The 24,079-nt window shown below is 44.6% G+C and overlaps 1 protein-coding gene across 3 annotated transcripts in view; it reads left to right on the forward strand.

The window, feature by feature from the left end:
• CCDC88C (coiled-coil and HOOK domain protein 88C) overlaps positions 1-24,079 on the forward strand; it is a 622,549-nt gene that overhangs the window by 523,719 nt on the left and 74,751 nt on the right. Inside the window, exons 29-31 of one of the 3 annotated variants that reach the window (XM_078660043.1) lie at positions 2,456-2,739; positions 8,457-8,666; positions 13,412-16,015. In XM_078660043.1, coding sequence (XP_078516169.1) covers positions 2,456-2,739; positions 8,457-8,666; positions 13,412-14,416 — 1,499 coding nt within the window. In that variant the 3' untranslated portion in view covers positions 14,417-16,015. Of the gene's footprint in view, positions 1-2,455; positions 2,740-8,456; positions 8,667-13,411; positions 16,016-24,079 lie in introns of those variants that run through there. The other 2 variants (XM_078660042.1, XM_078660044.1) reach the window with 2 other exon arrangements.

Here is a 24,079-nt window from a genome sequence, read left to right on the forward strand (position 1 = left end):
ATATCCTTTGTTTTAGAGGCGGACTCCGTAATTTTTTGAGAGAAGTAACTAGTTTTGGCTGATAAAATAGATTTTTTATAAGTTCTCAGGCAGTCCATAAACTCAATTTTCAGCTGGTGGTCATAGTTACGCCTCCAGCGGCGCTCAGCCTGACGTAAAGCCCGTTTATCTGCTTTCAGTTGGTCCGTGAACCAACGTTGGGCGTCATGAGGGCGCCTAGTTTTTATATTTTTTAAAGGGGCGATGGTATTGCAAGCAGAGGATAGCCATTGGTCAAGAAGAAAAGCCTGATGGGACACCAGGGTCGAGGTCGGAGGAATTGTGGAGGACAGAATGGAGTGAAGTTCCACCAGATTAGCTGTCTTCCAATTTCGGGCAGTAAAGTTAGTCAAAGGCGGAGGAAGGTTAGGAGTGATCAAGTTAACAACAAAAGAAATAAAATGGTGGTCGGACCAGGAGCATGGGGTCACCGTGGGGGAGAGAATATCTAAATTGGTTGTCCACACCTGATCCAAGATGTGACCTTTACAGTGGGTAGGGGTGGTAATATGTTGATTATAGTTCAGGCCTGATAGAAGGTCGGAAAATTCCACCGAGAGGTGACTTTCTCGGGGATCAGAGGGCCAATAGTTAAGGTCCCCAATGATCATAACCTTGGCATTGTTGATAGTCAGCTGTGAGATATAATCAGCAAACTGACGAGGGAATGAAGGCATGGAAACAGGAGGACGATAAATAAGGACAACAACAAAAGAAAACCTAGAGGAAATAAATTTGACAGTGAGACATTCAGTTCTAGGGATTGCAGTACAAGCTAGAGTGGTGAAAACATACCGAGAACGGATAATGGCAGCCACCCCTCCACCGACTTGGCCTGCTGATCGATTGACCTGCAGGATATAGTACCCGGCAGGGATAGCAGCAAGAATATCGGGGACAGAGTCCTCGGTCAGCCAAGTCTCTGACAGGAGGAGAATATCTACAGAATCATCGTCTAGTAGGTGGAAAATTTCCAACGATCCTTTGATGGTTCGCAGGGCTCGATTTCCCCAACCTACAGGCTCCTGCAACACTCTCGCCTGCTGCCTCTTCACACTTATCAACGGAAGTGGCACATAGATATTACTGAAGATGCCCTCCCTGAACACTGAGAGCAGCTGTCGAGAGACATTCCCAACACTTTTAAAAGTATCACACAACAAGAGCCGGCTTACAAAGTAATGACACGTTGGTACTACACCCCCCTTTGCCTCCAGAAAATCTTTCCCACCTCTACGGACCTGTGCTGGCGATGCAGGGCAGACACAGGTTCGTTTATTCACATATGGAGGCCATGCACGCTATTGACGATCTTTTGGAAAGAGATGTTGAGCCACATCAAAGACGTAATAGGTTTTCCTATCCTGAATACTCCCAGGGTGGTGGTTCTGGGACTCCAACCTCAATCTCTCAAAGCCATGACCCACTTGGATTGGCGTTTGATACTTCACATGTTAGAAGCAGCAAAACATATAATTGCACTGCATTGGGAAAAAGCCCTCACCCATGCCCCCCCCCCCCCTCCTCGGTGTGGCTCACTCGCCTCTGGCACATAATGGCGTTGGAGCTCGTCCCCAACTGCCTTGCGCATAATGCCGCCAAAGTCACACTTATCTGGCAACCCCTAGTGTAACATCTATCCAAATTAGAACATGCTTGATCTATTCTCCCTGCCTAGGGCTCTTCAATTATTTGAAGATGCTTTGCTCCCAAGAGGGGAGGACTTAGAGTGAGGCAGAGCAGATGGAGGATTCACCGCGCCCGCTGCTCTTCCTTCTGCTCTCCCCCTCTTTATTGGTGTGGGGGCCTTCCATGGTCCGGGTTGGGGAGTATTTCTTAATATATTAAAGTGGAAATTGTTCCCCTCCCCCATTCTACTCTCCCCCCCCCCCTCCAGTTGTAGGTTTTCCTTTTCTTTCTCTTTCATAGTCTTTTTGATAGAGCAGTCCATGACAGAGGAAGATGCTTAATTAGATGCCACTACACTATCTCTAGCTTCACTGTTGCTTCACAGATTATAGTAATACCTATTGGCCCAGGAGCGTGGACAGGGCCCTGTGGTTCTCGTAGCATTGATGGATATCATCCCTGATGCGTTAGAAATCAATACATTTGCAGCCTTCGCTCTTGATGCTTTCATTGCCAATGTAGAAGTTATAAGTCGCTGCTTGTTTGTGAAATAAATAAAAGAGATTTCAAAGAAAAATGTGCAACTAGCTTCATATTGGCAATGATTGTAGAGGAAGGGGCTTCTCTAAAGAAAAATATATGTTCGAGGTATGTGTCGCTGTAGATACACATGCTATGTATACTCCTGCCATCTAGTGTTGGGCCCGAATGTGTGCAAGTTTTTTTTTTTTCCAAAAGCTTATATTAAATGGGTATTGTAAGTACACATTTCTTTGAACTTTCCCAGGTTCAGCAGATCGCCTCCATGGCAGGTCAGAGAGCCTCAGCAGTGAAGACGTGTTTCAGAGTCGGGAAGTGAATACCTTGCCCAGAGACAGCTTCATTTACCGCTCCAGTTCTGCCATGCTGGAGCCGACTGCGAGGCATGACTCCTCCCTGCCCAGAAATGGGCTAATGGACTATGACACCCCGCAAAAACCAAAGACCCGGCCGCCAGTTGTCTCACCGGACAGCGAGATGGTGACTTTGGAGGAGTTCCTGGAAGAGAGTAACAGATTATCCCCTCCCAGCGTAAGTACTGAAGTCCTAATTGGTACCCTTTGATTGATTCTAAATTTTTAAATCAAATTATTTTATTTTTTTGAAATTGGTGAAGGAGCTTGATTGTTTCCTGATGTAGCCATGCCATCTCTCCAGCGGCTGGATTGCTGTCAGATAGTAAAGACCAACATGTTCTGGGAGAGAGGCAGCGTTTCAAAGCAGCGGAGCATAGAGGAGGAACTAGTGTAGCTCTCCTGCACTACACTGTTATGTAAAACACAACCTGTCCCCTTAACACTCTCATGGCTTAAAACTAACATTTCAATTTCTAATGGAGTTGGAAATATATTATAAGACAACTTTTTATAGTTACTGCTGGTTCTATGTTTTTGGTCTTTAAGTGCTTGCGTGTTTTTTTTATCTATCCTAAGAAGTCATTAGAAAACTTACAGCTAGACTTAACTCAAATTATAAATACAATCTCACCCTTAAACTGTGTGTATGTATGTATATGAAACCGCACAATACCTCCCTGCTCCCCGGTGCGCCAAAGAATGTGAGACCCCGGATATGTCCCACTTGCACAACCTGGGAACATTTCCAACAATGGGCGCACTCAAGCAGCTTGGTGAAAAAGAGTTTATGTGAATAGCGGGAGTTGTAGCTGTGTTGATTTAAATAACACTTAGTTTGGTAACAAAAGCTATAAATTAAGCATTGTTTTTAAGGTCTCTCAGAAGGTGCTAATTCCGGCGGCAATACGTTTTGTTTTTTTACACACTGTGAGTTGAAGGCCCACCCAATATAATTACAAAACGTCGCCAACCAATGATATGAACTTTTTCTATTTGCAACAAAACACGCAAGAAGATCATTTTAACACTATGGATGCTAGAAAGGCTGTTGTGCATTACGTTGACCATAAAAAAACTTCTGTACCTTTTCATAAACTCATCAGGTGCATCTCATTTCTAAGTCCAGTTTACACATGTGAATGAAGGAATTAAACTTATCTGTGGGGAAAAAAAATCCCTGTAGCTGATATTTCAAAGTAGCTTTGTGATTTTCTGTACAAACCTTTACAAAGCATTGTTTTCTAATAAATGCTGAAAGAGTGATTTTAGTTGATCTAACAGTTCTTAACACATTATTTACTCCATTTTCAACCTCCACCACTTAGGGAAGATAGGGTAATACTTAACAGTCTATTCGTTGCATGTAATTCTGCCATGGGCTTAATCTGGAAAATTAAATGTTACTTGCTTTTTAAGGCGCACAAAACCCATTCAGTACTGCCCAAAAGCTCACCTTGATGGATTGTAACAGTGTAGCCCCTAGACTGACTTTGGTGCTCCTCACTGGACCTTTCTAAATGTAAGAAGTTGAATGTGACAATTTCAGTTAACAGAAATGCAGAGCATATTTCGTCCTTCAAGAATGACAGACAATGAAGTCTCAACCTTGAAGGTTTTAAAAATTTCAGTCATACAGAAATGTATTAAAGGGAGTCGAAATCAACTAATCAATACATCCGAGTGCAAAGTTAAGGTACAGAATCAATCAATCAAGTAGTCATTAGAGCTCCGATCAGCCAAATACAGAATATAGGAAGAGATCCATCATAGATTTGCCTTATAAAATAAGGGAAAAGGGCTCTCTTGCATCAAGAAATCACACACTTATATAGGATTCTGTACAAAGGATTTCATACATTCACTACATTAGTACATGGTTCACAGGCTCTTAACCGGGCCACATTTCATTGATCTCCAAACAAAATGGGTAATTGAAAAACTGCTAATTGTGCTCAACCTGTTCAAACGGTTCCGAAGAGTTCAACATAAATGTTTTCCTAAGTGTGCTGTGGGAGAGAGTCTTAAAGAAATCAAACCTGCGGAGTGCTGCTTTTCTTATAATGGGACAGTTTCCTCTTCCTGTCCTGTCTCCCCATTGTCTTCCACAACTGTGGACCCCCAAAGTTACTATTGTAGAGACCATCCCTGATTGTCAACAACAAGGCATCTGTGCTGCAGATGACCGCTTTCTCATGTTGGCTGAACTGGCAGCCAAACATCCAAAGAAATGTATGGCACAAAATAATCCGGAGAAGAACAGGGGTGGCATCCTAACATCACATGTACTACACCCCCTTCCCGTACCTACTGCCACTGATGTTACTTTGGCAACTTGCAACCACATTAGGCCTCTTTGTGCAAAGCTTGCTCTTATTTTTAAGGATTTGTTTAAACTGTTACTGGATCGAATTTTCTCCATGTTATCCCAATTTGACAATATTTTGTGTGGTGTTCCCGTCGTCACTGCTCCATCAGCCCTTCATAAAGCCCTAATTTGGGACCTTTCTCTGGACAAGAACATACATAGCTGCCAAGGTTTCAGATTGCTTATGTGTGACATTTTCTTAAAATCGGTGTGATTATGAGTGACATTTCAACGACTATGAGTGACACTTTATCGCAAGCAAAATCAAGCAATGAAGATGAGGGAAACATATAATGATCAGCACCAGAAATGGAAGAGCACTAACTGGGAGACAGACTGCGTGACTGCTGTTCGCAATAACAGAGGGCAGTAAGGCACTACAGTGCTCACAAGATGATCTCATTGATCTGATCATTCAGGACCATACGCTAGCATAAAACGCTGATTTTATAGCATACCAAATTTTCGGATTGCTTATGAGTAAGATGTCCATGGTTTAAGTGCACTTGTGAGTGAGATTCTACTGCCTAATGTGTGGCAAAATGAGTGTCACTTTCTCACCAGAAGAAATAAGCAATGAAGTCCATATTGAGAGTTAAATATCACAAATTACCACCTTTTGAGCAATGAGGAGCACTAACCAGACAATATTGTCCATTTTAACACCATTAACAACCTATCAAAAGTAGCCTGACACACTTGGTGCATCCCAACTCCATTGACAGGATCAGCAACAGCCAGGTCAGTCCAGTGTGTTGGAACCCTGCACATTTCCAGCAAATCTACCTTGGCTCAATGCACTCTAACCCCCTTACTTCCATCCAAGCCATCCCAGTCAGCTGAATTTAATTCTAGTTCCATTTGTATCCACCAGAACCAGTGTGACCCTGCCCAGTCCATTTTAAATCGTTTAACCCTCAACAGAAACATCCTGTCCCTGCCGAGTTGGTGCATGCTAACACCATATCTTTGCAACCCAGTCAGTCAAAGCCAATCTGGCCCCAGATACAGCAACCAGAACCAGCCTATAGAGTTGGCACGTGGCTGTTTTTTAATCTGCTTGACTACTATTTTCATGTCTCAGCACAAAAATCACCCAAAGCTGGCACTGTTTCCCTCTTATCAGCACACATTTAAAACACTGGGCAATCATAAGAGCAAATGCTCTTTAACAAGTGTGGAGGGGCTGCCTCGATGGTCCATGACTGATAACGCAATAAAAGGCTGAAAGTCGGTGTTAAAAAGGAATAAGGAGTATTTGTATAAAGTCCTGTTTATCTTGTCTCGGCTTTTGGAGAATCTTCAAACATGAGAAAGTTCCTGTATTATTCCCTGGGTAAGGTGACAGCCGCACTGACCTATCCCTCACCATCTTATCTCGCATCACACCTCACCTGTGACAAGTGCTGCCTCAGTAACTCACTGCCAGAATGAGCGCCAGCGTGTCTTCATTGGGTTGGGCTTATGCTAATTGGAAAAAAGTATATGAACAGAGCGTGTAATAGTCTGTTTTCTTTTTCAAAGGTATGTTTTGAAAAGACTCTACTGCAGCAGGAAGCTAGCGACGCAGTTTTTGTCAACTCTCTTCCAACAAATTAAGTGCCACCCAAATGCATATATAACTCAGCCTAACCTGGACGTGTGCGGGGGAGGGGGGTTGGAGCAGGGCGAAGGTCTCAGGTCATCACTCCGACCACACCCTACAATGCACTCTCCCGATCATCGGCCTCAGCAATACTGAGCTGTCTGCGGTGGTCCGGCCTGTGCTAGCACTACACTCCGCACTGCCACACTCCTCGACCCCCGCTTAGCTGCAGTTTAGTTTGTGCCGCCGCCCGCAATCACCAATGCCTCTCTGGGTGGGCGGGCGACCATGAGTCGACACTTCAGTGTTTGTGTGTCCTGGCACTGTTGTGCCGCCGCCAGTGACAGTGAAATTAATTTACTGGGGGGTCAATGGCATGGTGTCACTGACTCTCGGCGAGTCCCCGTCGGTCTCTGGGGTGGCAACGCTACGCGGGTAATTTGTGGCACTGCACACGTAGACAGAGCAGTGCAGCACGGCAGGACTCCCTTACTCAGATTTGAGTCCCCCGCCACTTCTGCCTCAGTGCTCACTAACTTCCTTTTCCTCCGGACGTGACGGCAAGCCCCCCCCCCTAATTATTGGCAGCAGTGTGTGTGTCAAAGTAAGCCGCACGGTGCAGCAGCAATAATTACAGCCTGGAGCCACGCATGCTTGTTACATTATCGCCTGGCGCTCTCACTCAGCCATCAGAGCTGAAAGCAGTCATGGGGTGATTAACTATTTACGACTAGAGCCCAGCAGCTGCTGGCATTCACAGCACGTTTCTCGGAGAAGCAAAGCAGTGCACAGGCGCCACCAGTGGCGCCAGCAGGCGAGTCGGGAAAATGCGTGACAATGCATTTCAGTGCGGTGATGCGGAACACCGCACTGAAATGCGTGACTGTCACACTTGATGCGTGATACTTGACAGGACTGAACATAACGCTCCCTCTTCGGAATCATCCATAGTACGCCATAGGCTTAATTCATCTCAGCAGCACCATGTACTAGCAACTCCGCAAGTAGGGCTGTTCTTGAGCCGCGCCAGTATGGCACGTCACAGCGTTTCATTCATGCTTTTCACCTCGCTTTGCCTCCCTGTATTTTGTCCGGTTGTGTTCTCCAGCAGCTGCCAATTCTACATTTACCTCTCCAGCAGCTGCCAATTCTACATTTACCTCCATCTGCCCGTGTGTTCTTATTTTAGCTGATGTTCCGCTTACCTGTAGCTCCTGGGTAAGTTCGCATTTGGCCAGAGTTCGATACAGCGCCATTAGTTAAATCTTATGTTTTCCTTTGAACCAATTTGTTACTTCATCAATTAGTTTGTGCTCTTGTGGTGTGGAATCTACAAAAAGTTTTTACTTTTTGTATTCTTCTTGAGATTTTGTCAGTATAGACATTTTTTTTTATTGTCTGTCATTAGGAAACATACATTTACTCATGTAGACCAACTCTTTGTTTTTTATAAATAGTTTCTGCTAAAAATATTTGTTTGCTCTTGGATCCTTTTTAAAATCCGTTGTACATGTACGCAACTCTATGATGTTTTAATGTCTGTTTTTCATGTGTGACATCTTTTATTGTTCTATGCTGGTACGATCGAATAAAGATTTTTTTATATCTAACTCCCTAGCCATGTTTTAACTCTTTAAAATGGCTTACACAGCCCAAAATGTTGTCTGAATGTTGTTAACCTAGTAAGGTCTGAGGTAAGGATCTTTTATAAATGTACATGACGTGCATACTCATGACGCCTTATTGATCGTAAACAGTCTGACCTCGAAGATGCCAGGCTGTAAAAACAGCGTTGCGGGTAACTTCACAGCTGCTTTTAGGTTCTTGTGCTCTTGACTGCCTTGGTATAGAGGGAAGTTGGCATTCTTAGCTTTTGAAAGCCCTTTGCATCACTCCTGTCCTGCCACCTCATGTTGTTCTCATGATGCATGTTTCCTTTCAGCGCCGGTGCAGCCTAGGTGCGCAAGAAGTCATCTCGTTGACCCAGTTTCTCTTAGAAGCCGATGCTCTGCACCCTTCTTCTCATCCTTCCCCATCTTCCAGCCTCCAGCATGAGAAGCCAGGGCCACCATTGGCGTGTTGCCCACGTGAAAGCAGCTCAGTGAGAGGGGGCCGGGGCAAAAGAAGAGCAGCGTCACTCTATATCTCCAGGGTACCTGTTGCAATCACCTCTTTATCGGGCACTTGGGCACAGCACACACATGGTTGGAGGTGGCACCTTCCCCAGTTTAATGTAGCCTGAAAATACTGAAAGGTCATATTTATGGGTAAATATGTCCTTCTGCCAACTCGAAATCCTTTCTTCCCCACTGAAATTTTTTTTCACTTGGTTACAACCTCAATGACAATGAGCCTTGTCATGAGAAGGCATTAACTATAAAGAAATCATGAGATTTCCAGACAGGCCGGTTCATCGTAAAGGGCAGCACAGCCAGCCTTGCAGAGGTACTGGCCTGTCAGGGACGTCTCCAGATTGTTCTACCCGTGCGCCTCTTCATGTGTCATCCTTGTGGCACTCTGCCAGTTCACTAGTGAGCTCTGACTCAACACATGGTGAGGCGATGTGGGCTTTTCTCAAAATAACCAAAGATTCATATGGGAAAGTGCTGAACTCAGACATGCAAAGCAGTGTGAAGGATGATGAGGGCACCTATTATGGATCAGTGGGTTGTGGGCATGACCAGCATGCAACACACTTATAAAATGGCTGCATGAAATGGAAGCACCCTCACCTAAAGTTCTGAATATCGTTCACTTATATTTAATTGCACGGTTAGCACCAAGCACCATTATCAAAGTCACTTATCTTTTTCAGCACAATTGTTTTCTGTTCCATTTGTACATTGTATGTATGCACTATGGTCTTTATAAGACAAATGTTATGCTTGTTAATCTTTGAAGCTGAAGTGGCACATTAGCAGTAAGAGAATTTTTCAACCCAGTTTCAAAAGATGCAAAAAAACAAAATTTTCTCTTTCTAGGATTGTTTTTTTAAGTGATATGTTTGAAAAGGAAACTATATTACGTAAAAAAAATGCACGTCTCAAAAAGGGAACGTGTTGCTCTTCATTTTTAATGGCTACATTAATTTCTATGAAAATTTAAACTTGTTGAGAAGTGTGTTCTTGGTAATTGCCATGGATAAAAAGGTGGAACTTTTAGTTAAAATGTTGTGAAAACAAACTTGGTACATTCGGATTAGCTGCCCAATATAAGTGAAAGCAAAGGATCAATTTTTAAAGTGTGAAAAACTGGGATTTTTTTCTTTGCTGGAAATGAGCTTATTTATAAAAACAGTGGGATTAAGAATCCTAAAAATTCATGACAAGTTTTTTAGGTTGGTTTTGATAAATTACGCACCGGTTAGGAGTTGTATAAATTAACATTAAAAGGTATAAAAGTTAACATTTATTGTTATTGTTATTGTAGTTTTGTATCGCGCCTAATCACCTGCAGGTCTCTAAGCGCTTGGAAAAGATGGTAACAGACAATAACTTAACAAAGTAGACGCATTGGCCGAGACTAGATTATACTGTACTCAAGCTTCTACTGAACAGTAGCGTTTTTAGGCTCTTTCTAAATCGTAACAGATTTCCTTCCCCACGCAGCACCCCAGGCAAGCTGTTCCATAGCTGGGGGACTAACACTGAAAAGGCTCTCCCTCCCTTAGTCACCAACCTGTAACGGGGACAGATCAGTAGCTGGGAGTCTGAGGACCGAAGTGTTCTCATTCTTACATTATTAAAGAGTTTAAAATCATTACATATATTTAAAAATCGTCCAGTTGAGGTAATTAAAATTTTCACTGCCATGGCATCAGCTCATTCTACATTTAGAAGATAATATTTCAGCCTCTTATTCAAAGATCACCACGCGTTCGTATAGTTGAGGAATAGATAGATGTATTTTGTTGTAAAAAGTGACATACAACTAAGAGGCCATTTTACATTTCTGACTGGATAGCTTAGTAAGTTAAATGCGTGTTACTGCCATTTGGGAGAGTCTTGGATACATTTTGTGGTGGGTAAATTTGGAACCATTAAATTGGGTAATATTAACACCAATTAGTGACAGTTCTAAGAAAAGACAAAATTGCTAAATTTATCTAAGAAATTAGCTGGTGTTTTCCCCTTACATGTAGGGTTTGAGAAAAAATTTAGTTCGAAGCATACTGTGCATACCTCTGCCATCTAGTGTTAGGTCCGGATGTGTGCAAGTTGTTTTTCGTCAAAGAAGTCTCAAGTCACAAGTACTGTGACTCCTCCTTTTGTTGGTAATGTGCATGGTCATCGACTCCATTGTTAGATTTTTTCTTTCCAATGTCTGGTTCAGACATTTGCTCCCTTGCTCCGGTTCGACACCGTCTCAGTGCTCTCTTCAGTCTACACGCGTTCCCTCCCTCCCATCTGTATTGCTTCTTGATCGCGTTTCTCTTTGTTTTGGGCGCACAACTGCAGCTTCGACCAGGCGATTCTCTGGCGACCTCGACCCCTCGTGGGCCATCACCCTTAGGGCCCCAACCATGGCGACATAGTTATGGAACGGACACCATTCCTCTGCTGTCAGCACTGCCACACGAAATACCCTTGGACCGATCTCCTTCTGAACTGTAATTTGTGTCTGTCTTCCTAACACAGCGAGTCAACCTGTGATGCCTGTGCTCCTTCCACTGTTATAAAACCCTCTGCGACTGCCGGACTAGTCGCCTCGAGATGTCAGTAGGAGCAGAGTTGACACCCCATACCTCTTCGACCTTAAGGATTATCGGAGGGGGGGGGAACACCACCCACAACCGTCGGCTGCAGATGAGGAAGCTTTCTCTTCAATGACAGCTCTGGTTCCGAACTGGAGATCGAGGATCTTCCACCAGCACAGCCAGCCATGAGTATGGTACTCCCTCCCCCTCGACACCGCTTGCAAGCTGAGCAACCCCTTTCCAAGGATAGCCCAGCTGCTCTGGAGCACCAGTGACAGGCCGCTGGGCCACCATTACTTTCGACCCATGATACCTTAGGATGCAACAAGTATAAAGACAACAGGGACCCCCGGCTACTAATATGAGTTCCTAATGCAGGGAAGTGAAAATCAATGTACATAAACCCTGGGCAACTCAAATAATGTACATCATAAACACTCATTTAAAAAACACACTAAACAAGGACAGAGGGCACATAAAATAATAGCAGGAATGGTGTGTCAAAAATAAAACTTTTGAATTTCAGTTTATTATTGGACCAATGCGTTTGGCATAAAGATTTTGAACTTACAGCACTAGTTTGATACTGTTGTATCCTCATTCGTTCAGTCACACACCCACTCCTAAATTAGCATAGTACATCAGTGACTGTGCATGTGTTCTTACATTTTCTTGAAAATGCACCATTTGCCCACTCATTTTTCAAAATGTCCTAGGGGGGAGAACCTAGTTAGGTCATTCGGGCTTGCTCACTCGCAGCTGTGTGCTCCACCACTAATTTTATGCCTCCCCATTTTAAAATGTCTCCAGCCGCCACTGGAAAGAGCAGGGCTCTTTTTAGAACAACCCCTGAATTCCACCCTAAAATGGTATCCCCCTTCCACCTTAACCAGACCATAGAACTCCAAATAGTGTTTCGCCATCCACACTCTTTTGTGGAGAGAGCACTGCACATGTTCGCAGTAGAGAGAGCTCTCATGTACTACATTGACAGGACCAAACCTTTCAGTTTTAGATCAGCTCTGTATCTCATCTGTAAATCCTCAGAGAGGCCATGCCATCTCCAGGGCAGTCATAGATGGATGGATATTCAAGGGTATTCGACCTGCTATCACAAAGCAAAGATGGTTTTATTTGCTTCATCCAAGGCGTGCTCTACCTGCAAAAAAGTTGCAACCAGGGCGTTTCTCTGGAACATATCACGAGCAGATATTTTAATGGCAGACTCTTGGTCAGCACCTCACACCTGTAAAAAGCTCTATTGTGTAGACCTCTTAGCCAGTCAGCAGCCCTTAGTAAGCCGTTTGTGGTTCGGAGGCCTAGGCAGATGACTCTCTTCCTCATTCTGTTGGCTCCGACCTGAGCCTGCCATCCCTAGTTCACCTCCCTGCTCAAACTCTCAGTGGTTCTGAACGAGAGGCTCCCGGACCTTCTCACACAGAACAGGGAGAAATCAGGCACCCGTACCTCAGGTCACTCAACTTGTTGATCTGGCTCCTGAAGTCCTAGAATTGAGGTACCTTACTATAGGGGACATGTTTATTTGAATTCCTTTTCTCAATAAATCCCATTTTGAAAATAACTTTCACAGTCTGCGATGGGCTTGCACCTGATGGTCTTCAGATTCCAGCACAACACAAAGCGTTTTAGAAATTCATGGTCTATCAGTATTTCTTTAGTTTGTATAGATTGTCATTCAGCAATCTTAGGATGGAAGAAATGGGCTCCATCATGTCCCTCTATATGGATGGTCTGTGTCTGTAAAATAGAGGTACACTGTCTAAAATATTATGTCAAACGCTTGTATTCTCACGAACCACTCTGTATTTGATCCTCATAATCCAAAATGGCCTAACTGATAAAGCCGAGAGTGGGTACACCCATGCAAGCTCCTTAATTCCCCAAGCGCTCCTATAATACTTTCTTCTGCCATCAATTTTCCCCATTATCCTCTTTGCCTGGGAGTGACGATGATACTTAGCTGTTTTCAAAATCGACTAGGGCCTCTTTTCAGAAGCTATTTTTGCCCACATTGTGGGTTAGTAGAATTCCTAGCAATTTGGTTCTGGTGCCTGTTTGATGCATGTTCTCTCAAAGGATCTTGTGGAAGTCGTGTGTGGACTATTGATCAATGTATACTGATGAGTTTATGATGTTCGAGTGCTCATTGCTTATTGTGTTTCCGTGTTTCTGTATTTCAGGATAAAGCAACATCTCGAGATGACCTGCTGAGTGATTATTTTAGAAAACTCAATGATCCTCCCGCCATTGGAAACCACTTGAATCAACAACTTAGAAAAGAAACCCTCAAGATGCCTACGAGCTATGTTACACCGACAGTAAAGCAGACTTCTGATGTGGCAGAGGGCAGATTGGGTAAACCAGGGCACTCTGTCAAGCCAAGCCTCAGGCAAGTTGAGCCTCAGTCCAGTTCAACAGGATCCCTTCGACCTATACAGCAAAGCCTTTCACTTACGGTGCCTCGACCTCTGACGCAGTCGCAGCAACTGGGTGGTATCAGCAACAAGAGCAGCTCCTTGGGTAGAGCTTTCAGCTTGGCTTCTTCAGACCTCCTTCGAACTACTAGCCCTGGGAGCTTACACAAGCCCGGATCCGACCACCAAGACGGAAAGGTCTTGGGTAGTCAGATCCTCCCTTCTTCTGCATCGTCAGGCACATCTCAGGTTATCTTGAGAGAAAGACCTCAGTCCGCTAAGGCTGCGGGGACTTTTCAAGGTAATGACCTCCGGTGTCGTTCGCTTGATTTTAGGCGGCTTTCGTTAGCCATGCCAAAGGATGAGAGGTCGATGTCTCTACAGCCTGTTTCTGCATCTGCGACAAATTCTGCCTGCAGTCTGGGGAACAGTCCGCATGAACGGTTGAATGCTACGCCTACACAGCCGTCCTATTCTTCAGCACAGCTTTCTGCAGCAAGAACAAAACTAAGGCCGACTCCGCGGTTGGGGGATGTGGCTCTAGTGACTCCAGTCCGTGCTGCTGCCCCTCCTGGTGAGGTCGAAAGCACCCCAGGGAAAAGCCCAAGTGACACTGCAATTCCCAGACCCTTGAACAGGTCGCCAGACTGCAACACTACTGTGGCCAGCACTGAAGAATCAAGCAGAGGGGGAAACCCTAAAAGCACCCCTGCATCCCCCGATTCCAGTGGGGACCCACAGTCAGTCTGGTACGAGTATGGCTGTGTGTGACTTTAAGATTTTATCTATATAAGATACAAGTTTGGAACACTGTTATACTTTTATTTTTTTAAATCAGTATTTTCTAATGTTCTCTTTTTGTATTCCTTTTCCCTTTTTAAAAAAAAAAAGAAAGGTAATGGATTTTTAAAAATGTTTAAAGTCTCTTGAATTGGTCTTTAATACATTCAAAATTATTTCATCACTCTTTTTCCCTTTAAAGCCAAGACATATTAAACTATGACTTTTGGTTTACACTTTCTCTTTTTAGGGGCTTTAATACATTTGCACACAGGTTGTACACTTGACTGTTCTGCTGATGACATGAGATATGTATCTGTATGTGTTGTGTGTTCTCTGAGGAATTATCTGGGCACTGTTATAGCAATGACAATTAAAAACGCTTGACGAGCAGGGTGCATAACATTCAAACCCCTCCCCGCTGAGCAGGTTTGTAATTCCTGCCATTTGAAGAAGAAACTCATTTCCTCAACATTTCCCTAGCCTTTGCACTTGCAAGTTGACTCAAGCTCACTCAACAAGAGAAAGGGTGGCTCAGCTGCGTCCTCTTGAAAGGGAAATCAAGTGGGGCTTCATAGAACACTGTCAGCTACGCCCTGTGTTTCCCTCGCCTTAAAACATACTGTGCCTCAAGCTGCCATGTTGTTTTTTCCTCCCTATTCCAAGACATAGTATTTGGGCCACTCAAAATTATTATGTCGCGTCTCATTAAGCATGCTTGCTCTCAGGCAAACCTTGCTGTCCTCTTTTCTATTGTGATACTATCTGCATTAGCTTCTTGAGTCTTCTTAGAGACATGTGGCCTTTCTGTTGAACAGAGTTAGTCACTTATGAGATAAAACTGACTGTCTTTTCCTCCTGCCTACCTTTCTAGTCTCTTTTAAATGTCACCCTGCTTTCTTTTGCAGCAAATCACGAATGTCAGTGTTGTTTTTCTACCTGTTAAATTCTGTTTTTGAAACACTGGAACGAACATCTTCTGTCCATTGCTACATCACACAAAGGACAATGAATGATCTAGCTATGGTGGAGAAGATGTGTAAATAATTGTAAATAAGGCTGTGTACCATTTGTGTGTGCGCACACGCTGTATAAATAGTGGTTTAGAGCGAATGCATGTTCAAGATTGCACACTTGTACATGCACTTTGCAATGTGGCAGACTTGCCACTTCGAAGTAATGTCAAATCATTTTTATTATGTCTCAAAGAACTTTTATGTAGAAAGCAAAACCTTGCAATAGTCTAGATTACATAATTAAAAATGAACTTTTTCGTCTCTTATTTATGTTTAATTATTAAAGTATCTCTTCCTAACTCTGGCCAGGAATTTCGCCAGCTGCTCACGTGTACATATTTTAGGGGGATGAGTCCATCTGTATTTGTGTTTCCAAGACTGTGAGGGGTGCTTTGGCTGTTACATTTCTCAAGTAAATATGGTTCAGGTTAATGTAGTTAGATGAGATAAATCAGTTACCGTCAACCCAATCCTGCTGAGTTTAAAAAAAGAAAATGTATTCTTTATTGTAAATTATGTCGCAATCGCGTTGTGGGAAAGTGCTCGATTGTTTTTAATAAATCATGATATAAATTATTAGTGGTTTCAGTTTATTGACATTTGCAATGGCGCTGCTCTCATCACTGGTAGCCTGGTCTGGGGAGAAGAGCTGATTTTTGTGGAGCGAGGAAAGCTCAAGGAATGGTTGATGCCACGTGGAGTTTCTCGTATGTTCTGTACCAAGCTTTATTAACCCGTTGGCTGCGTCGAACGTTCAGCTCCAGTGCTGAACGTTCGAAAAACGGGTGGGGCAGCTTCGGCCAATGGACGTGCGCAGCACTACCAAGGTAGTGCATGCGACGACCGTTGGCCGATGGCAGCAGCCAACGGGTTAATAGCAGAATATACAACAGTTGACACTCAAGATGAATACAGTTGCAGTTGGTAAAAAGGGAGCCATCTGCCCCAGTTTCATTTTAAACCAGCACAGTGAAGTATTTTATATTTGGTTTCTGAAAGCCTATATTGGCTCCAGTGTATTTAACAAAAGCTCCATAACCTTTTCAGTGCACCCACATTTTAAGAAACCTTCCTAAATGACATCACTGTGGACTACAATGAGCGTGCTTTAGAATATATGGGAGGAGACTTTGTAAGGCTTTTGAGATGCAGGCTTGCCAGAGGACAAAGCACCTTTGTCTTTTCCCAGAGTTGGTGTGTGCTTTTTGAGTCCTTTATGGACAGAGAGCCAGACGAATAAAAACTCCTACCTTCTCACAACTGCAGTGTCGTAGGGCAGGTACCATTTTGAGACACATTTGCAAACCACACTGCGGCATAAATTCTTTTGAGAAGTTGTGGCTCTGAGAACAAGCTATTATTTAATTACAATAGGGTTGTAATTCTCCTTTGGCCTTTTAGTGCGAAGAATTTAGGGCAGCTTTTTTCAAAGATCTCTGAATGGATTACACACTTGTAGGACATCTCAGCTCCTTTTACAATAAGTTACAAAGCAGCATTGCAATAGTGCTACAATAGGGGTGACTAAGCCTAGGTCTACGAACGCCAAATCATGCCAGATTTTCACGAAATCCATGTAAAGTAAATGTTTGACGCATGTGTGGCTGTAGATACACATGCTGTGCATAATCCTGCCATCTAGTGTATGGCCCAGTTGTTTTTCTTAGAAGAAGCCTTCTTGAGTCACAAAGTATAGTGACTCGACCTATTGCTGGTAATGCGCATGGGCATCGGCTCCATTGTTAGATTGTTTTCTTTCCACTGTTGGGTTCGGACATGTGTTATCGAGCACCAGATCGATGCTGTCGCATTGATCTCTTTGGGCCTTCTAAGTTCCTCTCCCTTCTGTCAGTATTGTTCTCCATCGCAGTACCCTTATTTGCATCGACACGACACGGGTTGACTCTTCTGGGTCGGGAATTGGTACCACTTCGATGCCCCAGTAGGGGCCTTGGCATCCAGGGCTTCCCCTGTTGTTTCTCCACTGCAAGAATGTCTTGCCTGTGCCAGAACAGACGTCGTTCTGCTACTGCCCTCAGTGTCATTCCAAATACCCTGGGCTGATCTCCAGCAGGTATTCAACCTCTGCCTTCCCAGCCTGACGAGCCCTCTTGCTCGAAGAAAACTCTTAGATGCCGTTGTGCTCCATGTCTCAAAATGCCGTGGAGCATTGACACCCAGGACCTCGAGGGCAACCCCCAGCCAGAACAGTCTGCCACTGAGGACTTGGTTCTGGCCTTCTCACCAGAACCAAGCTCTGGTTCTGACTCCAACCCCTGCCCCCTCACAACTGCTCGCACATCGAGCAGCCCCCTGCAAGGGGTCAGGCGTCCAGCCTTTAAGCCCACCAACAGGCTTCTGGTCAGCCACTGCATCTTGCCCATGGTCGGTACCAAGTGGACACTTCGGACACCACACCCAGCCTTGGTTCGTTATCAAAGAGGATCCTAAAGCCGACACACTCGTCGCTGACCACTGCTTTGAAGCATCGTTCAGAGCCAAAACCCTCGACATCGAAGTATTCTGCGTCAACAACCCACACACCAGCACCGAAGTCCTCCGGTCAGTTCGGACAAATCAGTTTTCCAGCCTCTGAAGGATGAACTTGTAGCCTATTGGCGTCAGATCCTCATGCATCCTCACACTGGACGCATCCTCGCCCAGCCACTGGCATTGACCAAGAATGGCTCCAAGCTCCGCTTCGAGGAAGCACTGTTTTCTGCCACCGCCACCGAAGAACAGGAAGAGATTTAAGGCAACTAGCACTCTGTCATTGCCTCACCCACCAACCCCTTCCCCTCCTCCCCCCTCTTCCTTCTATGAAACCCTCACCTGCCCCATCTGTCTGCTGACCCCCTCTCCTTCACTCCTCAGGGGTCACCAAACTCTGGGTTTGGGGAGCATAGTCCAGAGGACCCTTATGACCTGTACCCACAGTAATCTCTGGGACCTTTATGATAGATGTGGACCCTGATCTTTTGTCCCGCCTGCCCCTCCCAGCCAGATGACACCACCTCCTACCTTGAGGTCCTCAGCAGTGTGGCCTCTTTCCATGACGTGGAGATGCACAAGGATGACATTGGCGAGGATTTCCTGTTGGAAACCCTTTCTGCCTCTGTGTTCCATGCAGTATTTGCCAGTGTTGAAGGGTATGCTCAAACCGCCTTCAGATATTTTCAAAGAGCCAGTTAAAGCCTGGGTGGTTACCCCTAGGGTGGACAAAAAATATAAGTCCTTCCTGTCAAACCCGGTCTACATTTAAGGTCAACTCCCTAAGTACCCCCACCACCCCCCAGACTCCGAAGTCCACACTGACTCCAAGTGGGCCAATGCGCAAGACTCAGGCCGAAGAAAGTAAAAAGATAGATTCGACTAGTATATGTATCACTGCACAATCCGCCATCCACTGGCGCATTTCTAATTCAGTCGGTTTACTTTCCCAGCATGACAGGGCTCACTTGGTAGAAACGGAGGAGCTCCTCCAGGAACTCCCAGATGAGTATCGCAAAGGGGCTAAGAGTTAGTCTATGAAGGCAAACTCAACTTGAATACCACCATACGATGTGCTCTTGATGCTGCTGGCACTGCGGCTCACAGAATCAATTCTAGCGTACTCATCTGCAGACATGCCTGGCTCCATGCCTCTGGCTATAAGCTAGACTTTCAACAGGATCTCGTCAACCTGCCCTTTGATGGGGAACACCTCTTTGGGCTACAGGTCTATGAGAGAGATGCTGGAGAAGATCAAGAACGGCACTTAGACAGCCTAGACTATGGGCACACTTCAAACGCATTCCCCTTAGGGATCCTTTGTGCGGTCTGCATACTGAGTGCCCTCTAAGTTAAATTTTCCAGGTGCCTCCAGCTCTTACCAACATCAGCACCCTCAAAAACATTCCACAAGAGGGTATTTTTGAGGGTACTACAGAACCAACAATTTCAAGGGAAGAGTTAAGGGGGGCTCCCCTAAGGGAGCTGCAGTCACCAAACAGTGACTTGCCCCTCCTTACCTCCAATCACAAGACATCTGTTGTGGGTCAACTCGAAGGGTTCTCCCCCACATGGCAGCAGGTCACCGCCGACCATTGGGTCCTAAACATCATATGCCATGGTTACTGTTTGGCGCTCACTACCCCCCTCCCTACATTTCATCCCACAGACACATCCTCTCACCATAACGACGACTGCTTCAGGAAGAGGTAAATGTCCACCTAGTCAAGGGTGCCATAGAGCCAGTGTCACCAAACCTAAAAATGCAAAAAGAAAAATTGATGGACAGAATACAGAACAATGTCATATATTCACCCTAGTACAGAGATCTGGACCTAAATCCATTGTTTTTTTGCTCCCCATGCCATTCCAGTTTGAACCCAGCCATATGCAAATCCGTCTTAACCCTGCACCCAATGGGAACAGTCCGAACTGCCAGACAAGATTCTCCCTGGACTGGAAACAAGCATCTTCGGACCGGTTTCGGGGTTTCACCCCTCATCAGCCAGGATAGCTTCACTCTAGTGGCATGGAGAGCATGGGACCCATGTCTGGGCGCGCCACTCTGGGTGACAAATACAAAAAGAACAATTGATGGATAGAATGCAGAACAATGTCATACATTCACACCAGTACAGAGATCTGGGCCTAAATCCATAGTTGTTTTGCTCCCCATGCCATTCCAGTTTCAACCCAGCCATATGCCAATCAGTCTTAACCCTGCGCCCAATGGGAACAGTCCAGCCCGAACTGCCAGACAAGCTTTCCCTGGACTGGAAACCCTAAGTGCGCCGGGTATGCCCAGACATGGGTCCCGGGCTCATTGTGCCACTGGTTTCAAGCTATCCTGGCTGATGACGGGTGAAACCCAGAAACCGGTCCTAGGTTGCTTGTTTCCGGTCCAGGGAGGACCTGACTTGGCAGTTCGGGCTGGACTGTTCCCATGAGCCACAGGGTCAAGACTGATTTGCATATGGCCAGGTCTAAACTGAAGTGGCATGGTGAGCAAAAGAATGATGGATTTAACCCCGATGTCTTGACTGGGGGTGACTGTTTTGATTTGTTCTGCATTCCTTCTATCAATTGTGTCTTTTACCACACCTACAAGGCACAGGGGTGTACTTCCTCTACTTTCTCATTACCAAAGACAGGTCCCTCATGCCTATCCTAGACCTCAGACCCCTAATGAGTACATCATGTCAGAACATTTCCACATGGTCACTCTCCAGAATGCCATGCCTCTTCCACAACAAGGCAATTTAATGACTGCCCTTGACCTCAAAGACGCCGCCTTTCACATCCCAATGTATCCAGCCCACCAGCGCTACCTCTGGTTCATGGTAAGTGGCAAACATCACAGTTTAGCAAGTTGCAGTTCACGGTGCCCCCAGCCCCCAAAAGTCTTTGCAAAATGTTTAGCAGTGGTAGCTGCACACCTGCGGCTCAAGGGCACCCAATTGTTCCCTTACGTGGACCACTGGCTGTTCAACAGCGCAACTCACCAGCAGTGTCTCGCATGGACAGCATGACCTCCATGTACTGTCTACAGAAGTAAGGTTTTACACTCTCTCTCCACCTGCCGGCATTAACCCAAAGCTTTTAGCGGTGGGTGCTCTACCACAGAGTTCATCTACTTGCACAGTACCTGCTGGGATTCGACAACAATTTTGTAGACCGCTTCAGCAGGGTGCATCAACAAGTCCACAATTGGGAACTCCACCCGCAAGCGCTCCTTCAGTACTTTCACAGTGGGGGTTCCTCAACATAGATCCCTTCACCCCCACTGAAAATGCAAAATTCCCAAACGTTGCCTCAATGTACCCACAGTCTATTTGCAAAACACACTATGGATGAATTTGTCAGGGATATTTGCCTGTGCTATTCCGCCTCTCCCACTTCTTCTATTCATGTTTCAGAGGCTTCAGCAAACATCCCTCATCCTGGAAGCTCCCACTTGGGCCAGACAGCCTTGGTTCACCACCCTCCTCAAACTCTCGGTCGTTCTGCACGAGAGGCCCCCCAGCAAGCTGGATCTTCTCATGTAGAGACATGGTGAAATCAGGCACCCTGACCCCAAGATGCTCAACTTTGTGATTTGGCTCCTGAGGTCTTTAACTTAGATATCTAAACCTTCCTCCAGATGCATGGTCATTCTTAAGGAAGCACGCAGGCCCACAACCCACTCTTGCTCTGCAGATAAGTGGAAACTATTCGTCCACTGCCTATCACTACATATTGAACCACTGGCAGTAACTATCCAGAACATTGTCTGTTACCTTGTCCACTTAAAGACCTGTGGCCTAGCCTACACACAGCTGCCTACCTTCAGAATAGAGAACACATCTCCTTTTCAGGGTTTCTCTAATCAAAGCTTTTATAAAAGGTCTGAAAAGAGTCATTCCTCCACAGATCCCCTTCGCCCCTGTATGGAATCTAAACATTGTTCTCACTAGATTCATGGGTATTACCATCTTGCCCCCTTCAGTTTCTGTCCTAGATGGAGACATTCATGGTTGCAATCTCCTCTCACACGTCAGTGAGCTCCAGGCTTCAATTTTAGGAGAAGGTTTGTTTCAGGTTCACAGAGATAGGGTTGTCCTCTGTACTAACCCAAAGTTCCTTCCTAAGGTGGTTTCTCCTTTCCACCTTAACCAGTCCATAGATCTCCCAGTCTTCTTTCCCTAACCTGCTTCAGTTGCATAACAGCTTCTCCATACTCTAGATGGTAAGCGAGCTCTCATTTACTATGTGAATAAAATACATCCTTTTGCAGGACTCAACGGCTCTTTGTTGCCTTCTCAAAGCCTTACAAGGGGAAGGTGGCTATTTCCAAACCAGGCATAGTCAGATGGATGATTAAATGCATTTGAGCATGCTATGCAAAAGTCAAAAGACTCTTGTCTATCCTTCCCACAGCCCATTCTACCCATTTAAAAGGGGCCTCTGTGGTGTTCCTAGGGAACATTCCAATTGCTGATATCTGCAAAGCAACTTTCTCATCCACCATTCACTTTCACTAAGCACAATTGTGTGGTTGTATGTGTGTCCCAACTCCTCTCCAGTAAACTTTTGTTGTTGCAGATGTACTTTATCGTTTACTTCTTTCTGCATGACCATCTCTCTCTCCCATATCACTATTTTCATCTTCACCCATTGCGTGGAAAACAATTTGCCAATGGAGCCGATGCCCATGTGCATTACCAGCAGCAGGTGGAGTCACTTTACCTAGTGACTCGAGAAGACTTGTTCGAAGAAAAAGAACTTGGACATGTCCGGGCCCAACACAAGATGGCAGGAGTATGCACAGCATTTGAATCTACAGCACTACATGGCACAAGCAGATGCTTACAGGATAAGTAACGTTTTCCTCCAATGGAGTGAATGTAAATGGTACTAATTTACATAGTTAATGGTTAACATGATAATGTTATGGATCCAGATCTCTTGGACCTACATTGCACAACCATGTTCTATAACCATGCTTCTAAAACTTTGTAGAACCAGTGCCCAATTGTTAGAATTACATACTTTCAGAACCCACCTAGCAGGCAATTTTGTTTACTGTAACTAAAGCATTGTGTGGTAGCGCACTATTGTTTACAGTCCCCACATTTTCCAATGAAATGGCCACTAAATTTGCACAGACAGACTGTTTTACTGATAAAACTATATTAAATGCAAATGTTAACTTGTGGAAACCGGGCTTCAATGACTGTTTGTCATTTGTTTTTTGCACGTAAAATGTCTTGATTTCTTTTGATCCTTTTAAAATCTCTGTTTCCATCGCTCTTCAAAATTACAAAAAGGTGCTTCATTTCTGCTTTCCTAACGGCTATATGCTTACAGTTAATTTATTTTTGTGTGTTACAAAAAAATACCATCCTTTAACCTTTTCTTTCACATTCCCTGTACCCCAGCAAGATTGTCACATAATTCACTTTACTTTCTCTGACTACAAAATGAGAGAAGTTTGTAAACATCAATCCCCATGATGAAAATATAAGCAACAATTTCTCAGAGTACATTGCCTGACATTAGAGCTCTGTCTTTGAAGCACAACAAATGTGACAAGATAAATATTGAATTTAAAGACATTTTTATTTTTTGCTGGGTCTTTCCTGATCCACAATTTGGGTGTTTTAGAAAGTGATATTATCATCCTGTCAGGCAAGGGGGGAAGCAGATCACCCATATTCTCCTGTGTATCCTATTTCCTAATGGTATCCAAGATTCATCATTTTCTTGGTGCATTTTGAATTAACATTTTGTCCTCTTTTCTCTTTAATTTATAATTTGCGTAATTTTATGCTTTTATGCTGACTTTCACATTTGACATATGTCTGTGAAAGATATGCATTCAGAGCACATATTTCCTATTGGTCAAAACACAGATACCTATCCAATAATCCACCATGTTCTTGTTCAATGTGTTAATTTCCTTATTGTAGAAGAACTTTACAGCAGAACTCAAGCTCCAAATGGGATGGCAAATAAAGAATGCTAACCTAATGAATTTCCTGAAACATTTGCTTTGATCTCTGGGCCGGTTTTATCAGTAAATGTACAAAAAGCACCGAGCTACCCGGGCCCTTGAGGGATTGTATGCCAGTTTTGCTCTCTTCCTTCTTTTACATTCCTCCAGCTCGTC

This window comes from Lissotriton helveticus, chromosome 9 (genome assembly GCF_964261635.1).
Source record: "Lissotriton helveticus chromosome 9, aLisHel1.1, whole genome shotgun sequence".
Lineage (NCBI taxonomy): Eukaryota > Metazoa > Chordata > Amphibia > Caudata > Salamandridae > Lissotriton > Lissotriton helveticus.